Below are 18,838 nucleotides of genomic sequence, written 5' to 3'. Positions count from 1 at the left end.
GATAAGTTTTCACCACGTTGCCCATGCTGGTCTTGAACAGTTAGGCTCAAGCAATCCACCTGCCTCCATCTCCCAAAGTGTGGGATTACAAGTGTGAGCCGCCATGCCTGGCCAATAGGTTGTAATTTTTTTATAGCTTCTTAGACATCAAATCATACTGACTAGATTCTTATTAGTGGCTAATTTAATCCAGTTTATGTTGAGTCTTACTAGTTTTACTTTCAGGGATCACCTTTAGACAAACTTCTGGATGCATCTAACTATTGATTCTAACATACCGCATACACCTACTGACAACTAAATATTTATTGATTCATTCATACATAAATTCATCATGTCTTCTAGAGATTTAAAATGGCATCCAAAATGGCATACTAATTTCCTTGGTCTTTACTTTATTTGCAGGTTTTTGCTCGTCACCCAGGCTGGAGTGCACCAGGCTGGCACGATCATAGCTTGCTGCAGCCTTGAACTCACGGGCTCAAGTGATCCTCCCACCTCAGTCTCTCAAGTAGCTAGAACTACAGGTACAGGCCGCCACATCTGGCTAAAAAAAAGTTTTTTGTAGAGAAGAATCTCACTATGTTGCCCAGGCTAGTCTTGAACTCTTCGTCTCATGTGATCCTCTCACCTCAGCCTTGCCAAACGCTGGGATTACAGGTGTGAGCTACCACGCCCAGCCCCTTGGTCTTTATTTTAGATTAATGTTTATAAGACAGTTGAAAGCTGAATTCATTCTTTAAAAACAACGATTTTTTCCTTTTACAGGAAATACATATTTAATGTTCAACATTTAGAGAAATAAACAGAAAGAAGAAAGCGAAAGTCACTTTTTTTGGGGGGGATGGGGTTTCACTCTTGCTGCCCAGGCTGGAGTGCAATGGTGTGATCTCAGATCACCACAACCCCCACCTCCTGGGTTCAAGTGATTCTCCTGCTTCAGCCTCTCGAGTAGCTGGAATTACAGGGGCCCACCACCATGCCCGGCTAATTTTTTGTATTTTTAGTGGAGACAGGGTTTCACCATGTTGGCCAGGATGGTCTCAAACTCCTGACCTCAGGTGATCCACCCACCTTGGCCTCCCAAAGTGCTGGGATTACAGGTGTGAGCCATTGTGCCTGGCCAAAAGTCACTTTGGAATCTGACACTTAGAGAGGACTGCTATTGAGATTGAATGTACTTTTTTTGTTTTTGTTTTTTGTGTGTTTTTTTTTTTTTGAGATGGAGTCTCACTCTGTCACTCAGGCTGGAGTGCAGTGGCATGATCTTAGCTCACTGCAGCCTCCACCTCTTGGGCTCAAGTGATTCTCTTGCTTCAGCCTCTCAAGTGGGAGGGATTATAGGTGTTACCACCATGCCCAGCTAATTTTTTGTATTTTTAGTAGAGATGGGATTTCACCATGTTGGCCAGGCTGATCTTGAACTCATGACCTCAGGTGATCTGCCTGCCTCGGCCTCCCAAAGGGAGGGATGACAGGCAGGAGCCACCGTGCCCGGCCTGAATGTGCTCTTGAATTTCAGTTGACAGCATCTGCCTGTCCTTTCAAAATTTGGGAAAACACTCTATCCTTGGTTAAATAGATAATTGATTTCTTTAAAACTCAGTTTCCTTAATGAAATATCTGAAAGGTTAGCTTTATATACCTAATATTTAATAACTCAGTATCACAAACATTTAATATTTAGTATTAGCCTCGGCAACATGGCAAAACCCTGTCTCTAAAAAAAAAAAATACAAAAATCAGGCTGGGCGCAGTGGCTCACGCCTATAATCCCAGCACTTTGGGAGGTGGAGGCTGATGGATCACCTGAGGTCAGGAGTTTGAGACCAGCCTGGCCAACATGGAGAAACCCCATCTCTACTAAAAATACAAAATTAGCCTGGCACCGTGGCGCGTGCCTGTAATCCCAGCTACTCGGGGGCTGAGGCAGTATATCGCTTGAACTCGGGAGGCGGAGCTTGCGATGAGCCGAGACCACGTCATTACACTCCAGCCTGGGCAACAAGGGCAAAACTCCGTCTCAAAATAAAATAAAATAAAATACAATTTTAGCAAGGCAATACAAATCTTCACTATACAGAACATGCCAAAATTTGGTCATGGTTTTCAGGACTCAATGACATTTATTGTTGGAAACCAGCTGTTATGTTTTAAATAAGCTTTTGCATTGACATTCATTAATTTCATAGCATAAACTTTTTGCTTTTAAGCTTCTTGTTCCTTTAATGTTGTCCTGTTGTAGGAATTCAAGCCACATTTTAAAAATTCAAAAATTTAACATACATTGAGGAAACAGTCCATATGTCCGCTGCTGAGTGAATAAACAAAATGTGGTATACACATATAACGGAATATTAGCCTTAAAAAAGAGGGAAATTCTGATATATGGTACTCTGAAGACATTACGCAAAAACGCTAGTCACAAAAAGACAAATACGGTACAATCCCACTTAAATGAGGTACCTAGAATAGTCAAGTTAGTAGAGACAGAAAACAGAACAGCGGTTATCAAGGGATGGAAGGAGGAGGGAAAGGACAGTTATTTTTATTGGGTATGAAGTTTCAGTTTGGAATGATGAAAAAGTTCTGGAGATGGATGATGGTCATGGTTCTACAACAATATGAATGTACCTAATGCTCCTGAACTCTACACTTAATATTAAGATGGTAAGTTTTATATTATGAATATTTTGCAATTAAAAAAATCCCCCAACCTATAACATACATTGGGAAAAGTACATTTTACCTGTATATTCAGTTTAACAAATAATCACCACCAAATATATGTATAATTACCACCTAGCCCCCAAAATAAAATATTATCAGAGTAACCTGTTCCCTCCGCATCACAACCCTTTTCCTTCCTGAGTAACCACTATCATGGCTCTAATATTTGCTTTTGAAAATCATACTGTGATGTGGTAATGCAGGATAAGTTAAATCTACACTACAACACGCTACAGAATATTTCTTTAAATTTCATTTTTTCCATAAGTGCCAAAAAAAATCCCACTTAATAACTTTCAAGTGCTCTTTCTCCCCTTCCTTTGCTCTTCAAACTTCATATTCTAAAACCTATTTTGGTGCCATAGTTGACCTCACCTGCAGAGTTTAATTAAGAAAAAAAAAACCCACAACCTTCAGTGTAGATTTTCATTCCTCCCGCTCTCCCTTCCCTCCAACTACAAAGAAACAATGATTTAAACCCTTTGTGCCCTTTTAGAAAATTACACAGATACCCCATTGTGGAACCCTATAATCCCTTCGTGGAAAGGAAGAGATTAGCATATGAATACAAAGCAAAATGAATCCAGAATACAAAATGATCTACTGGATTGTGAAGCTCTTGTATTCTTAAAAATGTATTTATTTCCTCTTTTTGTATTGCCCCTTTAGTGGTCTCAGGGTTAAGGGAATTGAGCTTCCCTTTCTGGTTACCCGGAAAAGGATTAAAAACAAAAAACAAAAACAAAAAAACAAAAAAACCACCAGATTCTAATAGGTGCAAAACCAACAGATGGCTCCCAGCGCCAGTGGAATCGCCAGTGGAATCTGCTACCCTCGACACGAGCTTGCTTGCCGGTGAGGAGTGTAGAAAGTGCTGTTCGCAGACTGCGTGGTGAAGGAGAGAAAGCGACAGAAGAGAGAGCCATAGTGCTGACGTTGAAGGCCCGGCCCTGTGAGGTTGCACAGGGTAAGTGGCGTTAGCCAGGCGGCAGCGGCGAAGGGGAAGGAAAGAGGATTTGAGCTGGGGGCGGGGCTTGCGGTACAGCGTGGCTCCTGATTGTTGGAGCGCGGCTGCCAATCTCGCAGAATCGCTCGGTTAACCAGTGCGCTGGCGAGACGCGCTCAGATATACTGAGTGAGCCCTGAGAAGCAGTCTCAGATCCTGACGGTGCAGCAGCCCGCAGCCTCAGCCAGGGAGTCCCAGCCGCTTTCAATGGAGGAGAAGCCCGGCCAGCCACAGCCTCAGCACCATCACAGCCACCACCATCCGCACCATCACCCTCAGCAGCAGCAGCAGCAGCCGCACCACCACCACCATTATTATTTCTACAACCACAGCCACAACCACCACCACCACCACCATCACCAGCAGCCTCACCAATACCTGCAGCATGGAGCCGAGGGCAGCCCCAAGGCCCAGCCAAAGCCGCTGAAACATGAGCAGAAACACACCCTCCAGCAGCACCAGGAAACGCCGAAGAAGAAAACAGGTCTGGGAGGGAGGACGGGTGGGGGAAGGGGGTTGGGGGTGGAGGACAGGGGAGATGGGGGTGGGGCTGGATCCGAAAAGCGCGGACGGGGTCGGGATGTGTGTGTGTGTGTGCCCTCCGGCTCTGGGGATGCCCCTTTCATTCTAGGGCTCGGGCTGAGCAATGGGGTTTGCAGCGCCCTCTCCTTCCCTCCAGCATGGGAGAGGCCCAGCCAGGCCAGCGTGACCTTCCCGGCCCCCGCCCCGGCTGAAGGGAGACCCACTGGTCGGCCTTGCAAGTCCAACCTCTTTATTCTTTTCCCATTCACCTCCCTGCGTCCCTGGAGTTACCTCAATATGGGGGCCCTGAGATGGGGTAAACCTACCCCCAAAAAAATCCCTCGAGGTGTAACTCAGGAAGGCCTAGCGAATCCCGCCTCGGATGGTGTCGCGAGACCCTTTTGCAGGCGGCGAGGGGTGGGTAGGTAGGCTGAGTTGAGGAAGTGCCCCTCACCCGCCACCCCAAGCCCACCTGTGGCCTTGGGGCCCCCATCTTGTTGGGGGGGGTTGTTGGGACCCCTCATCTCACGGGTCGTTTCCACCACTAAACCCCCTTTTTGGGCGCCGAACCCCGCAGGCTTGCCCAGCGGCTTCTCCCGAGGCTGGTGCCCCGGGCCCGCTCCCCCCAGAGCCGGCGCGGCTGGAATGTTCTCTCCTCCTCGCGGGGCCGCTTCCTGTCCGCCATGTTGGAAGCCGATTCCTGTCACCGACTCCGGCCCACTGAGGAGCGGAGGGGGAAGGGTGTCGAGGGCCACACGGCGCGTCGGAGCTGGGTGACCCGGCATCACCACCGGCCGCCGCCTCGCCCCCTGCACTGCGGGGGCGCCGCCGCCCCCCCGCTCCGCGGCCGCCCCTCCCCCGTCACCGGCCGGGGTTGTGTAACCCGGTGGCGGCGCGAGGCCCCGGGCGGGTCCCTGGGGTGAGGGGCGGGGGCGGTTGGGGTGGGGGAGGGAAGCGGCCACGAGGGGAGCGGCCTGCGCAGGGCCCCGCGCGCCAGCGGCCGCGTTTCCCGCTCCCGGGTGCGGCGGGCGGCGCGGGCAGTCGGGGCGGGGAGCCGGCCTCGAAGCGGAGCTGAGGGGGAAGGAGGCCGCGGGCGGCGGCGGCGGCCGCGGCTCTCCTAGGGGCAGGAGGCCTGCGGGGGCGGCGGGGGGATTCATTTTGGGTAGAGGCGGTGCCTGAGGCCGGGTGGGGTACCCAGCGGGAACCCAGCTCCCCGGTCACGAGTTTCTCTGCCACAGGAACCTCGTCTTCTGCCAGGTTCGCTCACGACTCCGCCTCTGAGGCTTTCACTTGGGCCTTTTCCTTCTAGCAGCTCATTTTCTACAAAAAAAAAACCAAAAACCTTGTTCCATTCCCCTCCCCACCCTGCACTTACCTTCTGAGCTTCTTAGTGTCTTTGAGGTGAGGGATTTTTTTAAATGTTAGGATGAGGAAGAGGGCGAGCTTTTTGACCCCCTTTCTTGTCCTTAAGGGTGAACCCAAGTGGCTCATCCATGAGGTTAGATTACTACCATCTTGCCTCGGATGAGGCTTCTCTCCATGTTAAAAAGAAAGGTGTTTTTTCGTATTTTAAAATCGATATTGATCCCCAAACTAATATTAACAAACGAGAAATTGAGGGTAAAAGTCATGTAAGAAAGTATTTCACGAGAAGTAAGTTTAAAAGTTTATAACCCACACAGATTTTAAAAAATAAGGGCTCTTTATAAATCGAAGAGAAAGGAAGCATAAAGCGTATGTTAAACCCAGCGTATCAAATTTGATAGAAGGAATTGTTGAGAGCTGGAGAAAAACTAAGTGCTTTTTTTTGTTGCAGATTGTAACTTGAAGACTGAAATTAGAATGTCAGATTTTCCATTTTGGGAGTTCGTTAGGGACCCGATGGTATGCAACAGAAGTGAACACATAACACACGAGTTAGGTGTTTAATCCTAAAGATTTGGAGCAGTTTAAAAACTGTTAGGGACTACATAACTAGATTTTTTTAGCATTAGATCTTGTTCAAAAATGAGAAAATACTACCGTATTATGGCTGCATAAGGCAATATTACTGTTGAGACCGAAAAATTGTATTTCATCGGTCAGGTTAATATACTTTTGCAAGACTTCTCTCTACATGTAGAAGCAGCCCCTAAACCATTCAAGGTGGTATTCCTCCAAATATTTCTTATCTTGGAAGACGTGGATAAAGAGGAGGAAACTGGAATTAGGAGTTTTGACAGTATAAACAATTTGGGGCGAGTGTATGGTTTGGTCACAGTACTGTTGCTTTGACATGCATTATGCTAATTAAGAAAACATTACAATATTTTTGAAATTTATCTGTAACATGTTGAGGTAGGCTTTTGTAACGCATTACTCACAAACCTAAAGAGAAACAGTTATTTTTTGTTTATCCAGAAGAGGGCGCAAGAGAAGGCAAAATGTGTTGAGTAATTTGTTTTCTAATTGAAAAGCTAGATTTATCAGGACTCAAGTTTTGCTGAGTCTTTTGAAAGTAGGATTAGTATGTATAAGCAGCCCTAAATAATAAAAGCGCTAGGAGTCCTTTAATTTCTTAAATTTATTCTATAATGTTTACATTTTTCTTAAGATATAAAAAAATTTCTTTCTGGCATACTTTATACATATCAACAAGGTTGTCATGAGGAAAGTTTTATGTAGTTAAACGAGATTTTCTTTCTTTTTTTTGTTATTAAAACTTGCAGGTGGGAGCACAGTGGCTTCTAAGCCGTTTTTTCATTGTTTGGTGAATTCTAATAGCTGAGTCACTACAAACTAGAATCTTAGGAAGAATTATTCTAGTTAGTTTTGGTTCAGCTCAGTTTGGAGATTGGATTTTTTGCTATTTCAGGTTGCTCATCTTTAATTGAAATCTGAAAAGTTGTGACTAATGGACCCAATGATACAAACCTTTGTTTAACCTGTTGGTATGTTAAATGATATAGGTAGTCTTGTATTCCCTCCAGAGTTAGGTAATGTATGTTACATTTTTGAATTTTTTAAGTGTGGCTTGAATTCCTGCAACAGGACAACATTAAAGGAACAAGAAGCTTAAAAGCAAAAAGTTATGCTATGAAATTAATGAATGTCAATGCAAAAGCTTATTTAAAACATAACAGCTGGTTTCCAACTGTTTCCAAGTTGTATCTGTTAAAAATGATGACAGCCTTTGTTTAGGGGACTTTCTGCTTTTGTTTCTTTTTTTTTTTTTTTTTTTTTTTTTTTGAGGCGGAGTCTCACTCTGTGGCCTAGGCTGGAGTGCAGTGGCATGATCTCAGCTCACTGCAACCTCTGCGTCCCAGGTTCAAGCGACTCTCCTGCCTCAGCCCCCTGAGTAGCCGAGATTACAGGAGTACGCTACCATGCCCAGCTAATTTTTTTTTTTTTTTTTTTTTTTTTTAGTAGAGGTGGGACTTCACCATATTGGCCAGACTGTTCTCAAATTCCTGACCTCAAATGATTCACCTGCCTGGGATCCCAAAGTGCTGGGATTACAGATGTGAGCCACTGCTCCTGGCATTTTTCTGAGGAAAAAATAAGCTTTTAGAAAACATCCTAAGCAATAATCTCTTTCTTCCTGTTTCATAGTTAAAATTGTGCCACCAAAAATTTGATTTGATCAGCTATCAGCTTTTCCAGCAGCCAAAAAATTTTAAAAAATGTAACCCTGTGGAATCTAAGAACTCTTAAAGAGTTCTGAGAAATCTTAAGAGGTTGGTGTGGTGGCTCTCACCTGTAATCCCAGCACTTTGGGAGGCCAAGGCAGGTGGATCACTTGAGGTCAAGAGTTTGAAACCAGCCAGGCCAACGTGGCAAAACCAGGCATTGTGGTGCATGCCTGTAATCCCATCTACTTGGGAGGCTGAGTCAGGAGAGTATCTTGAACCTGGGAGGCAGAGGTTGTGGTGACCCGGGATCACACCATTGCACTCCAGCCTGGGCCACAGAGTGAGACTCTGTCTCAAAAAAAAAAAAAGGAAAAAAATAACTCTTACAAGATATATTATCTCGTGGTAAAAGTTTTGTGCCAGTCTGTTTTAGGAATGATTATGCCTTGAATATGTTTTCTTGGGTTACTTTAATACAGTAGAAGAAAATGCCTTCATTTGTTAAGTTTTAGTATTTGTACCTTTTTTCTTTTTTTCTTTTTTTTTTTTTTTGAGACGGCGTCTCGCTCTGTCGCCCAGGCTGGAGTGCAGTGGCGTGATCTGGGCTCACTGCAAGCTCTGCCTCCCAGGTTCACGCCATTCTCCTGCCTCAGCCTCCCAAGTAGCTGGGACTACAGGCGCCTGCCACCACGCCCGGCTAATTTTTTTGGATTTTTAGTAGAGATGGGGTTTCACTGTGTTAGCCAGGATGGTCTCGATCTCCTGACCTCATGATCCTCCCGCCTCAGCCTCCCAGAGGAGGCTGAGCCACCGCACCTGGCCATTGTACCTTTTTTTCTAATGTAGAATGAGTAAGTCTTGTTGTGAATCTAATAGACTTATACATTAAGTTATTTTGGAACAATGATTCTCAGACTTATAAAAATAGCAGTATTTCTATTAGACTCCTCATTTCTGCTGCCTTAAATATGTGGAGTATCCTATTGTGTTTTTTTGTTTTTTGTTTTTTGTTTTTTGAAACAGAGTTTTGCTCTTGTTGTCCAGGCTGGAATGCAATGGCCCAATCTGGGCTCACTGCAACCTCCGCCTCCCGGATTCAAGCTATTCTCCTGCCTCAGCCCTCCAAGTAGCTGGGATTACAGGCGTGCACCACCATGCCTGGCTAATTTTGTATTTTTAGCTTTGTATTTGTAGTTTTGTATTTTAGAGACGGGGTTTCACCATGTTGATCAGGCTGGTCTCGAACTCCTGACCTCAAATGATGCACCCACCTTGGCCTCCCAAAGTGCTGGGATTATAGGCATTAGCCACTGCACCTAGCCTGTATATCTGTTTCTAATGAGTTGACCTCAAGATACTTTTGTGAACATTTCATAAAAAGGTAGATAACTAATAGCACCATTTTGTTATAGTGGAAAACTATTTGCATTAGCTATAATATAATTGACTTTTTATGGTGGTTGAAGGTTTTTTTTTTTTTCCTTGAGAGAGGGTCTCACTTTGTTACCCAGGCTAGAAGGCAGTGGTGCCATCTCAGTACCTGCTCACTGCAGCCTCGACCTCCGAGGTTCAAGCTATCCTTCTCCCTTAGCAGCCCCAGCTGGGAGTATAGACACATGCCCCACGCCCAGCTAATTTTTGTGTTTTTAGTAGAGACAGGGTTTCTCCATGTTGCCCAGGCTGGTCTTGAACTCCTGAACTCAAGCAGTCTGCCTGCCTTGGCCTTCCAAAGTGCTAGGATTACAGACATGAGCCACTGCCAGTTGACGGTTTTTAATTAAACCTGAATACCATAACACTAAAAAATTAGATCCTTTTTATTGTAGTTTTGTTAAATATTTTCTCATCGCATCTTTTGAGTTAAGGCAGTATTGCATAGTGGTAGGAAACCATGGATTGCAGATAGACTGGAGGTCAGATTTCCACGGACAGAACTGGAATTCTGTCAGTTGTCAGGATTGACAGTTTACTTCATCTCTCAAAGTCTGTTTATCTAAATGTAAAATGAAGAAAATATGTTTTATAAAGGTTAGAAACATTGGGGCATAGATATTTTAGTTTCACGTATTAATGGTGTGATCCAATATCTGGGAAATGTCAAAATGAAATTTAAGAATACTTTAGAAAAAGTTAACACGTTTTAGATAGTTGTCTGATAGATGCATTGGAAACTGCTGATAGTGACTACCAGCTATTTATGGTTTTGTAGAAATGAAGCCTTTAATTTCCTTTTAATAATTACTGTTTCAATAAAACTTGATTTTTGCCCAGAGGGTATCTCTGCTCTGAATTGTAAAGAAAATTTTAGGCCTGGTGCGTGACTCACGCCTGTAATCCCAGCATTTTGGGAGGCCGAGGCTGGCGAATCACGAGGTCAGGAGATCAAGACCATCCTGGCTAACACGGTGAAACCCCATCTCTACTAAAAATCCAAAAAACATAGCCGGGCGTGGTGGCGGGCACCTGTAGTCCCAGCTACTCTGGAGGCTGAGGCAGGAGAATGGCGTGAACCCGGGAGGCGAAGGTTGCAGTGAACCGAGATCACGCCACTGCACTCCAGCCTGGGCGACAGAACGAGACTGCGTCTCAAAAAAAAAGAAAATTTTATAACAGCCTTGTGAGAGTGATGGGTAGATTGATTCTGTTAGATGAGAGGTATTTGGCATACTGCTTAAGAGGTCTTGTTTTTTCTGGCCTCAGACTTTGCTTTGAATCTTGGCTCAGTTCTACCTCTTGCTTTGCTTAGCAGTAGATTGCATTTCCTAGTCTGTAAAATGGGGCTGACAAGTGTCTTCTCATAGAGATGTGAAATAATATAAAGCTACAGTTCATAGCATAGTGTCTAGCATACAGTAAATAAACAGTTCTTAAATGTTAGGTATTAGTGTAATTTACATGTTGTGATTTTGTTTTTTTTTAATAAACCGTTTTTTTCCCTCCCCTAGGCTATGGTGAACTAAACGGTAATGCTGGAGAAAGAGAAATATCTTTAAAGAACCTGAATTCTGATGAAGCCACCAACCCTATTTCCAGGGTCCTCAATGGCAACCAGCAAGTTGTAGACACTAGCCTGAAGCAGACTGTAAAGGCCAACACCTTTGGGAAAGCAGGAATTAAAACGAAGAATTTCATTCAGAAAAACAGTATGGACAAAAAGAATGGGAAGTCTTATGAAAATAAATCTGGAGAGAACCAGTCTGTAGATAAGTCTGATACTATACCAATTCCAAATGGTGTGGTAACAAATAATTCTGGCTATATTACTAATGGTTATATGGGTAAAGGAGCAGATAATGATGGTAGTGGATCTGAGAGTGGATATACAACTCCTAAAAAAAGGAAAGCTAGGCGCAATAGTGCCAAGGGTTGTGAAAACCTTAATATAGTACAGGACAAAATAATGCAACAAGAGACCAGTGTCCCAACCTTAAAACAGGGACTTGAAACTTTCAAGCCTGACTATAGTGAACAAAAGGGAAATCGAGTAGATGGTTCGAAGCCCATTTGGAAGTATGAAACTGGGCCTGGAGGAACAAGTCGAGGAAAACCTGCTGTGGGTGATATGCTTCGGAAAAACTCAGATAGTAAACCTGGTGTGAGCAGCAAAAAGTTTGATGATCGGCCCAAAGGAAAGCATGCTTCAGCTGTTGCCTCCAAAGAGGACTCATGGACCCTATTTAAACCACCCCCCGTTTTTCCAGTGGACAATAGCAGTGCTAAAATAGTTCCTAAAATAAGTTATGCAAGCAAAGTTAAGGAAAACCTCAACAAAACTATACAGAACTCTTCTGTGTCACCAACTTCATCTTCATCATCATCATCATCATCTACTGGGGAAACTCAGACCCAATCATCAAGTCGCTTGTCCCAGGTCCCTATGTCAGCGCTGAAATCTGTTACTTCTGCCAACTTTTCTAATGGGCCTGTTTTAGCAGGAACTGATGCAAATGTTTATCCTCCAGGGGGTCAGCCACTGCTAACTACTGCTGCTAATACTCTAACACCCATCTCTTCTGGGACAGATTCAGTTCTCCAGGACATGAGTCTAACTTCAGCAGCTGTTGAACAAATTAAGACTAGCCTTTTTATCTATCCTTCAAATATGCAAACTATGCTGTTGAGCACAGCACAAGTGGATCTGCCCTCTCAGACAGATCAGCAAAACCTGGGGGATATCTTCCAGAATCAGTGGGGTTTATCATTTATAAATGAGCCCAGTGCTGGCCCTGAGACTGGTATTGGGAAGTCATCAGAGCATAAAGTGATGGAGGTGACATTTCAAGGAGAATATCCTGCCACTTTGGTTTCACAGGGTGCTGAAATAATTCCCTCAGGAACTGAGCATCCTGTGTTTCCCAAGGCTTATGAGCTGGAGAAACGGACTAGTCCTCAAGTTCTGGGTAGCATTCTAAAATCTGGGACTACTAGTGAGAGTGGAGCCTTATCCTTGGAACCCAGTCATATAGGTGACCTGCAGAAAGCAGACACCAGTAGTCAAGGTGCTTTAGTGTTTCTCTCAAAGGACTACGAGATAGAAAATCAAAATCCTCTGGCCTCTCCTACGAACACTTTGTTAGGCTCTGCCAAAGAACAGAGATACCAGAGAGGCCTAGAAAGGAATGATAGCTGGGGTTCATTTGACCTGAGGGCTGCTATTGTATATCACACTAAAGGTAACTCATTTGTTTCCTATGCAAAGATTTTTATTGGCAAATTTAGTATATTTATATTAAGAGAATTTTAAGAGAATTAGTTGTTCATATTAAGAGTATTTTAAGAGAATGACAATGTGGATAAGCAGCTAACATCAAACTGATTCAGGGTCTTTGGAACTAGTATGATTAAAATTTAGAAGAAATGTTCACTTTTCCAACTTAAAATGATTTTTAAAAATACAAACATAGTTGACCTACCTGGTTCAAAGAAGTGAGGAGAACTTGCTTAAAGGTGTTGATGTTATATTTTCTCTTGACCGAGTGCTTAAAAAAAATTTTTATTGAACATATGTTCTCCTTCCTTTGCTTTTTTGTTTCTCCTTTGCTTTTTGTTTGTTTGTTTTTTCTTTGAGAGGGAGTCTCACTCTGTTGCCAGGCTGGAGTGCAGTGGTGTAATCCCGGCTCACTGCAACCTCCACCTCCCAGGTTCAAGCGATTCTCCTGCCTCAGCCTCCTGAGTAGCTGAGATTACAGGCACGTGCCACCACGCCCGGCTAGTTTTTATATTTTTAGTAGAGATGGGGTTTCACCATGTTGGCAGGATGGTCTCGATCTCTTGACTTTGTGATCCACCTGCCTTGGCCTCCCAAAGTGCTGGGATTACAGGTATGTCGCCACCGCGCCCAGCTTCTTCCTTGTTTTTGAGACGTAGTCTCGCCCAGGCTGGAGTGCAGTGGTGGGATCTCGGCTCACCGCAACCTCCGCCTCCTAGGTTCAAGTGATTTTCCTGCCTCAGCCTCTTGAGTAGCTGGGATTATAGCCATGTGCCACCACGCCCAGCTTATTTTTGTATTTTGAGAGACTGGTTTCAACATGGTGGCCAGGCTGGTCTCAAACTCCTGACCTCGTGATCCTCCCGCCTCTGCTTCCCAAAGTGCTGGGATTACAGGTGTGAGCCACCGTGCCCAACTTCTTTGCTTTTTGTATCATATGCTTCTTTATTAGTGAGCTCATTTAGTAGTACTAATTTGCTTAAAATGAGTAGAAGCACTATTTTTGAAGAGGAGTCTGATAAGTCTTAAAAGGAGTAATGGATGCCAATTTGTAACTAGAAAATAAGTTAGACAAATTACAATGTCAAGCATGATTAGCATAATCGATACCAGGCTCTTGGGAGTCTTCTTTTCATAGCCCCAAAGCCCAAGTTTAAAGGGAACCAGGTATCTTTCAAGTTTCATGCTAATAACTCTTTTTCTTTTTTTTTTTTTGAGATGGAGTCTCGCTCTTGTCGCCCAGGCTGGAGTTCGGTGGCGTGATCTTGACTCACTGCAACCTCTGCTTCCCGGGTTCAAGCGATTCTCCTGCCTCAGCCTCGCACATAGCTGGGATTACAGGCGCCCACCATCACACCTGGCTAATTTTTGTATTTTTAGTACAGATGGGGTTTCACCGTGTTGGCCAGGCTGGTCTCAAACTCCTGACCAGGTGATCCACCCACCTGGGTCTCCCAAAGTGCTGGGATTACAGATGTGAGCCACTGTGCCAGGCCTCATGTTAATAACTTTCTTAGAATGTGATATGTTTGTGTCTTAAAGAAAATTTTGCTGTATGGCATAACTGTAATCTAAATCTTAAGAGCAAATAATAAGGTTTAACGAATGGTGTTTATATCCTTTTGCTTTTGAGAACAGTGGGTTTCAGTATTTCCATACTTGGCTATGTCTTCCTCCGTTCTCTAACAGAAATGCATACTCCATGCATGCATGTACACACTTAGTACATAGTGCACATTCCCATTTTAATAGTGGTTCATTTAGGCAGTGACTTGCAGGGAAGGGGGACCATACCAGATTGTGGGAATTAGGTCATTACCATATTCTCTCTGGAAGAAATATTGCCTGAGAGATGAATAACAAAGCAATTTATGTGACTTTTAAGCAAATTTCCTAGTCTGCATACCTTTCCTTATCTGCAAAGTAGAAGACTTGAGTATAATAAATAGATGTCATTTTAATATTATTTTACTTCCTTAAAAATGGAAGTAGTAGAATTGCTTAATGGAAGTTTAAGTGTAGGAATTCTCACAGATAACATTTACCTGATTTCACTTGTTCTCCAGCTCTGCTCTTTGGAGGTAAATACAGGAGTTGGTTGTTTTTAGGAATATTAGGACAAAAAGAAATGCTTCATTTTTTAAGACATGTATTGTACATTAGTTAACCTCTGTCGGGAGAGTTGGGTTTTTTGGTATTGCTTTCTGTGCTGTCTGCCCTCTAGAGACTGTCACTAGAAAATGTTTACCCAAGTATTTTGCACTGGTGATCATTGTGTGAGCCTGAGAGGATATTTAGTTGTGTTATGTTCTCTTACCATCTGCAGAAAAATTGTGGGAGGCCCAGTGTGGTGGATCATGCCTGTAATCCCAGCACTTTGGGAGGCTGAAGTGGGAGGATCACTTGAGCTGAGGAGTTTGAGGCCAGCCTGGGCAACAATGTGTAGTCCCAGCTACTTGGGAGGCTTAGGAGGGAGGATCACTTGTGCCTGGGAGATCCAGGTCTACAGTGAGCTATGATTGCACCACTGCACTCAAGCCTGGGCAGCAGAGTGAGACCCTGTCTTTCAAAACAAAACAACAAAACGTGGGATATGCTCCCTTAGGTGACTGGTTAATAGTTTTGTGTACAATTTCTATTATGTGGAATTGCAGGCCGTTTTTAAATGGGAATGTTAACTTTAGATAAGCTGAATACCCCTATATGGGTGCAGTTATATTTAGTTTTGCTGGTGTTAATGAAAAAATTTGCTTTAGGTAAAGTGTGTCATCTTGAGTTTTGTATTTGGACATGATTGGAAATTAATCAGATTGGCATCAAAATTTTTACCCCTCTAGAACAATGAATAATATTCAGTTCAATTAGGTTCCAGAGTAGCAAGTTCTTTGAATTCCTGCCAAATGTTGATTGGTCCATGAGTGGTCCATTGGCCCACTCATTTTTCTTTACTTGAATTAGATTTGAAGATCTTTTATAAGTGAAGGCTTTTTTTTTTTTTTTAAGTTAAACTCTAGAAGAAGTCATAATCAGTTGGGCTACTGGAATATCCTTTAAGAACATCTGTATTTTCTTCGTGCTTTAGTGTAGTCTTCAAATATTCAGTAGTAATCTCTAAGTGAGTTGAAGTTGGGCTTAGAATTGGAAGTTTTCTGCATTTCTCCAAACTTAAAAAATAAGCTGTTCAGCAACTTAATTTGAAAATAGTGGTTAAGAGAGTACATTATGTCACTTCTTTGGGAATGGTGTGCTATTTATTTATATAAAGGAAGGTATTTTTATTTTTATTTTATTTTATTTTTTTGTTGTTGTTGTTTGTTTTGAGATAGGGTCTTAGTCTGTTGCCCAGTCTGGAGTGCAGTGTTGCAATCTCGGCTCACTGCAACCTCTGCTGCCTGGGTTCAAGTGATTCTCCTGCCTCAGCCTCTTGAGTAGCTGGGATTACAGGTGCACACCACCATGCCTGGCTAATTTTGTATTTTTAGTAGAGATGAGGTTTTACCATGTTGGTCAGGCTGGTCTCCTGACCTCATGGATCCACCTGCCTTGGCCTCCCAAAAGTGCTGGGATTACAGGTGTGAGCCACTGCACCCAACAAAGAAAGGTGTTTATTTGACTCAAGGTTTTGGCAGCTGGGAAGTCCAAGTGCATGGCGGCGGCTTCTGGCAAGGGCTTTTTTTTTTTTTTTTTTAAATACAGGAACTTTTTAGATTAAGTGTAATATGGATTTTTAAAAATTTGATGTTAAGTACAGTTGAGGGTATGAAGTAAAGATACAGTAGAGCATAAAAGGGATTTGTGTGGATTCTGATTCTTGGGATTTTCCTTTTAGCCTTTTTTTTTTTTTTTTTTTTTTTTTTTTTTAATTAAAGAGACAGGATCTCATTGTCACCCAGGCTGGAGTGCAGTGGCACTATCATAGCTCATTGCATCCTGGAACTGGGCTCAATCTCTCCTCCTTCGTCAGCCTCCTGAGTAACTGGTACTACAGGTGTGTACCGCCATGCCTGGCCTCTTTTAGCTTTTTATATCTGTTATGCTATTAACTTTGCTTTCTTTTTTTTTCTTTTTTTTTTTTTTTTTGTTGTTGTTGTTGTTTTTTGAGACAGGGTGTTGCTGTGTGTTGTTGAGGCTGGAGTACAGTGGTGCGGTCATAGCTCACTGTAGCCTTGAACTCCTGGGCTCAGGTGATCCTCCTGCCTCAGCCTCCTGAATAGCTGGGACAGCAGGTGTGCACTGCAGTGCCTCGCTAATTTTTTTATTTTTATTTTTTGAGACAAAGTCTCGCACTGTTGCCCTGGCTGGAGTGCAGTGGCGTGATCTCAGCTCACTGCAACCTCTGCCTCGCAGGTTCAAGAGATTTATCCTGCCTCAGCCTCCCTAGTAGCTGAGATTACACGCATGAGCCACTGTGCCCGGCCGCCCAGCTAAGTTTTGTGTGTGTATATATGTATATAGTGACGGTGTCTCTGTATTTTACCTAGGCTGGTCTTGAACTCCTGGCCACAAGGGATCCTCCTGCCTCAGCCTCCCAAAGTGCTACAATTATAGGTGTGGGCCACCATGCCTGTCCTAACTTTTCTTTTCTTTTTTTTTTTAAGACAGAGCGTCACTCTGTCCCCCCTGGATGGAGTACAATGGTGCGATCTTGGCTCCCTGCAACCTCTGCCTCCTGGGTTCAAGTGATTCTGCCTCAGCCTCCCAAGTAATGAGGATTACAGGCGTGTACCACCGTGCCTGGCTAATTTTTTGTATTTTTAGTAGAGATGGGGTTTCGCCATGTTGGCCAGACTGTTCTTGAACTCTTGACTTCAAATGATTCGTCTGCCTTCACCTCTGAAAGTGCTGGGATTACAGGCGTGAGCCACTGTGTCCAGCCTAATTTTTGTATTTTTAGTAGAAATGGGGTTTCACCATGTTGGCCAGACTTGTCACAAACACCTGACCTCAAGTAATCTGCCTGCCTCGGCCTCCCAAAGTGCTGGGATTATAGGCATAAGCCATCACACCTGGCTCCGATGGCTTTTTTAAGAGACAAAGTCTCACCCCATGACTCAGGCTGGAATGCAGTGGTACAATCCTAGCTCACTGCACCCTTGAACTCCTGGGCTTAAGGGATCCTCCCTCCTCAGCCTCCTGTGTGCGTAGCTGGGACCATAGAGGTTCATGCCACCACCCATGTTGTCTGGGCTGGTCTGGAATTCCTGCCTTCAAGTGATCCTTCTGCTTCAGCCTCCTTAAGTATTGGGATTACAGGCATGAGCTGCCATGTCTAGTTTGTGATGGCTCTTAGTGTATGTGGGACATATGCCTGTGCCTTCTTAAAAGTTGTTATCTCAGTCATTTGAAGCCAAGTCTTTTGAAATAATAATTGATATGAGTTGTGTGTTTGGTCAGAGTGCCAGTTTGAACTGGGTTGATCTGTCTTGCATGGCTATTACGGCACTGAAGGATATGAAGCATTTGAAATGCTGACATTTTGGTCTATTTGTTTTAAAGTAGGCTGGGGCCGGACATGGCTCACACCTGTAATCCCAGCACACTGGGAGGCCGAGGCGGGTGGATCACCTGAGGTTAGGAGTTTGAGACCAGCCTGGCCAACATGGCGAAACCCCATCTCTACTGAAAATTAAAAAATTAGCCAGGCATAGTGGCGCAGGCCTGTAGTCTCGGCTAATTGGAGGGCTGAGGTGGGAGAATCGCTTGAATCTGGGAGGTGGAAGTTGAAGTGAGGCCGAGATCTCACCACTGCACTCTATCCAGCCTAGGAGACAGAGCGAGACTTCATCTCAAAAAATGAAAATAAAAATAGTCTGCATACTGTGGCTCTCGCCTATAATCCTAGCATTTTTGAAGGCTGAGGCAGGAAGAGATCTGCTTGAGCCAAGGAGTTTGAGATCAACCTGGGCAACATAGCGAGTCCTGATTGCTACAAAAAAATTTTAAGCATTAGCTGGGCATGGTGGCATGTGGAGGCTGAGATGGAGGATATCACCAAGCCCAAGAGGTCAAGGATACAGTGAGCCATAATCATGCTGTTGCACTCAAGGTTATGCAACAGAGTGAGACCCTGTCTCAAAAACAAAACAGTTGGTATTAAGCAATTGCTTACAGATCTATGTTCATGTAAATTAATATGGCACCAATTTGGGTAGACTGGAAGCCATTTTTCTGTTGACTAGAAGATCAGTTTCTTGGAATAGTGCAGGCAGAGGTATAATAAAGGTTTTCTGCTTTGTATTTTCAACCATGTAAATGATCTGA

The 18,838-nt window shown here is 43.8% G+C and overlaps 1 protein-coding gene across 1 annotated transcript in view; it reads left to right on the top strand.

The window, feature by feature from the left end:
* Positions 1-3,711: 3,711 nt before the first annotated feature.
* The window catches only part of NUFIP2 (nuclear FMR1 interacting protein 2), a 39,119-nt gene continuing 23,992 nt past the window's right edge, over positions 3,712-18,838 (top strand). Inside the window, exons 1-2 of the mRNA XM_010378343.2 lie at positions 3,712-4,220; positions 10,815-12,542. Of these exons, the coding sequence (XP_010376645.1) occupies positions 3,944-4,220; positions 10,815-12,542 (2,005 nt within the window). The 5' untranslated portion in view covers positions 3,712-3,943. The remainder of the gene's footprint in view (positions 4,221-10,814; positions 12,543-18,838) is intronic.

The sequence above is a fragment of the Rhinopithecus roxellana genome, chromosome 19 (assembly GCF_007565055.1).
Source record: "Rhinopithecus roxellana isolate Shanxi Qingling chromosome 19, ASM756505v1, whole genome shotgun sequence".
NCBI classification, from domain to species: Eukaryota; Metazoa; Chordata; class Mammalia; order Primates; family Cercopithecidae; genus Rhinopithecus; species Rhinopithecus roxellana.
The sequence above is the reverse complement of the archived record's forward strand: the minus strand, read 5'-3'. Positions and strand labels throughout refer to the sequence as shown.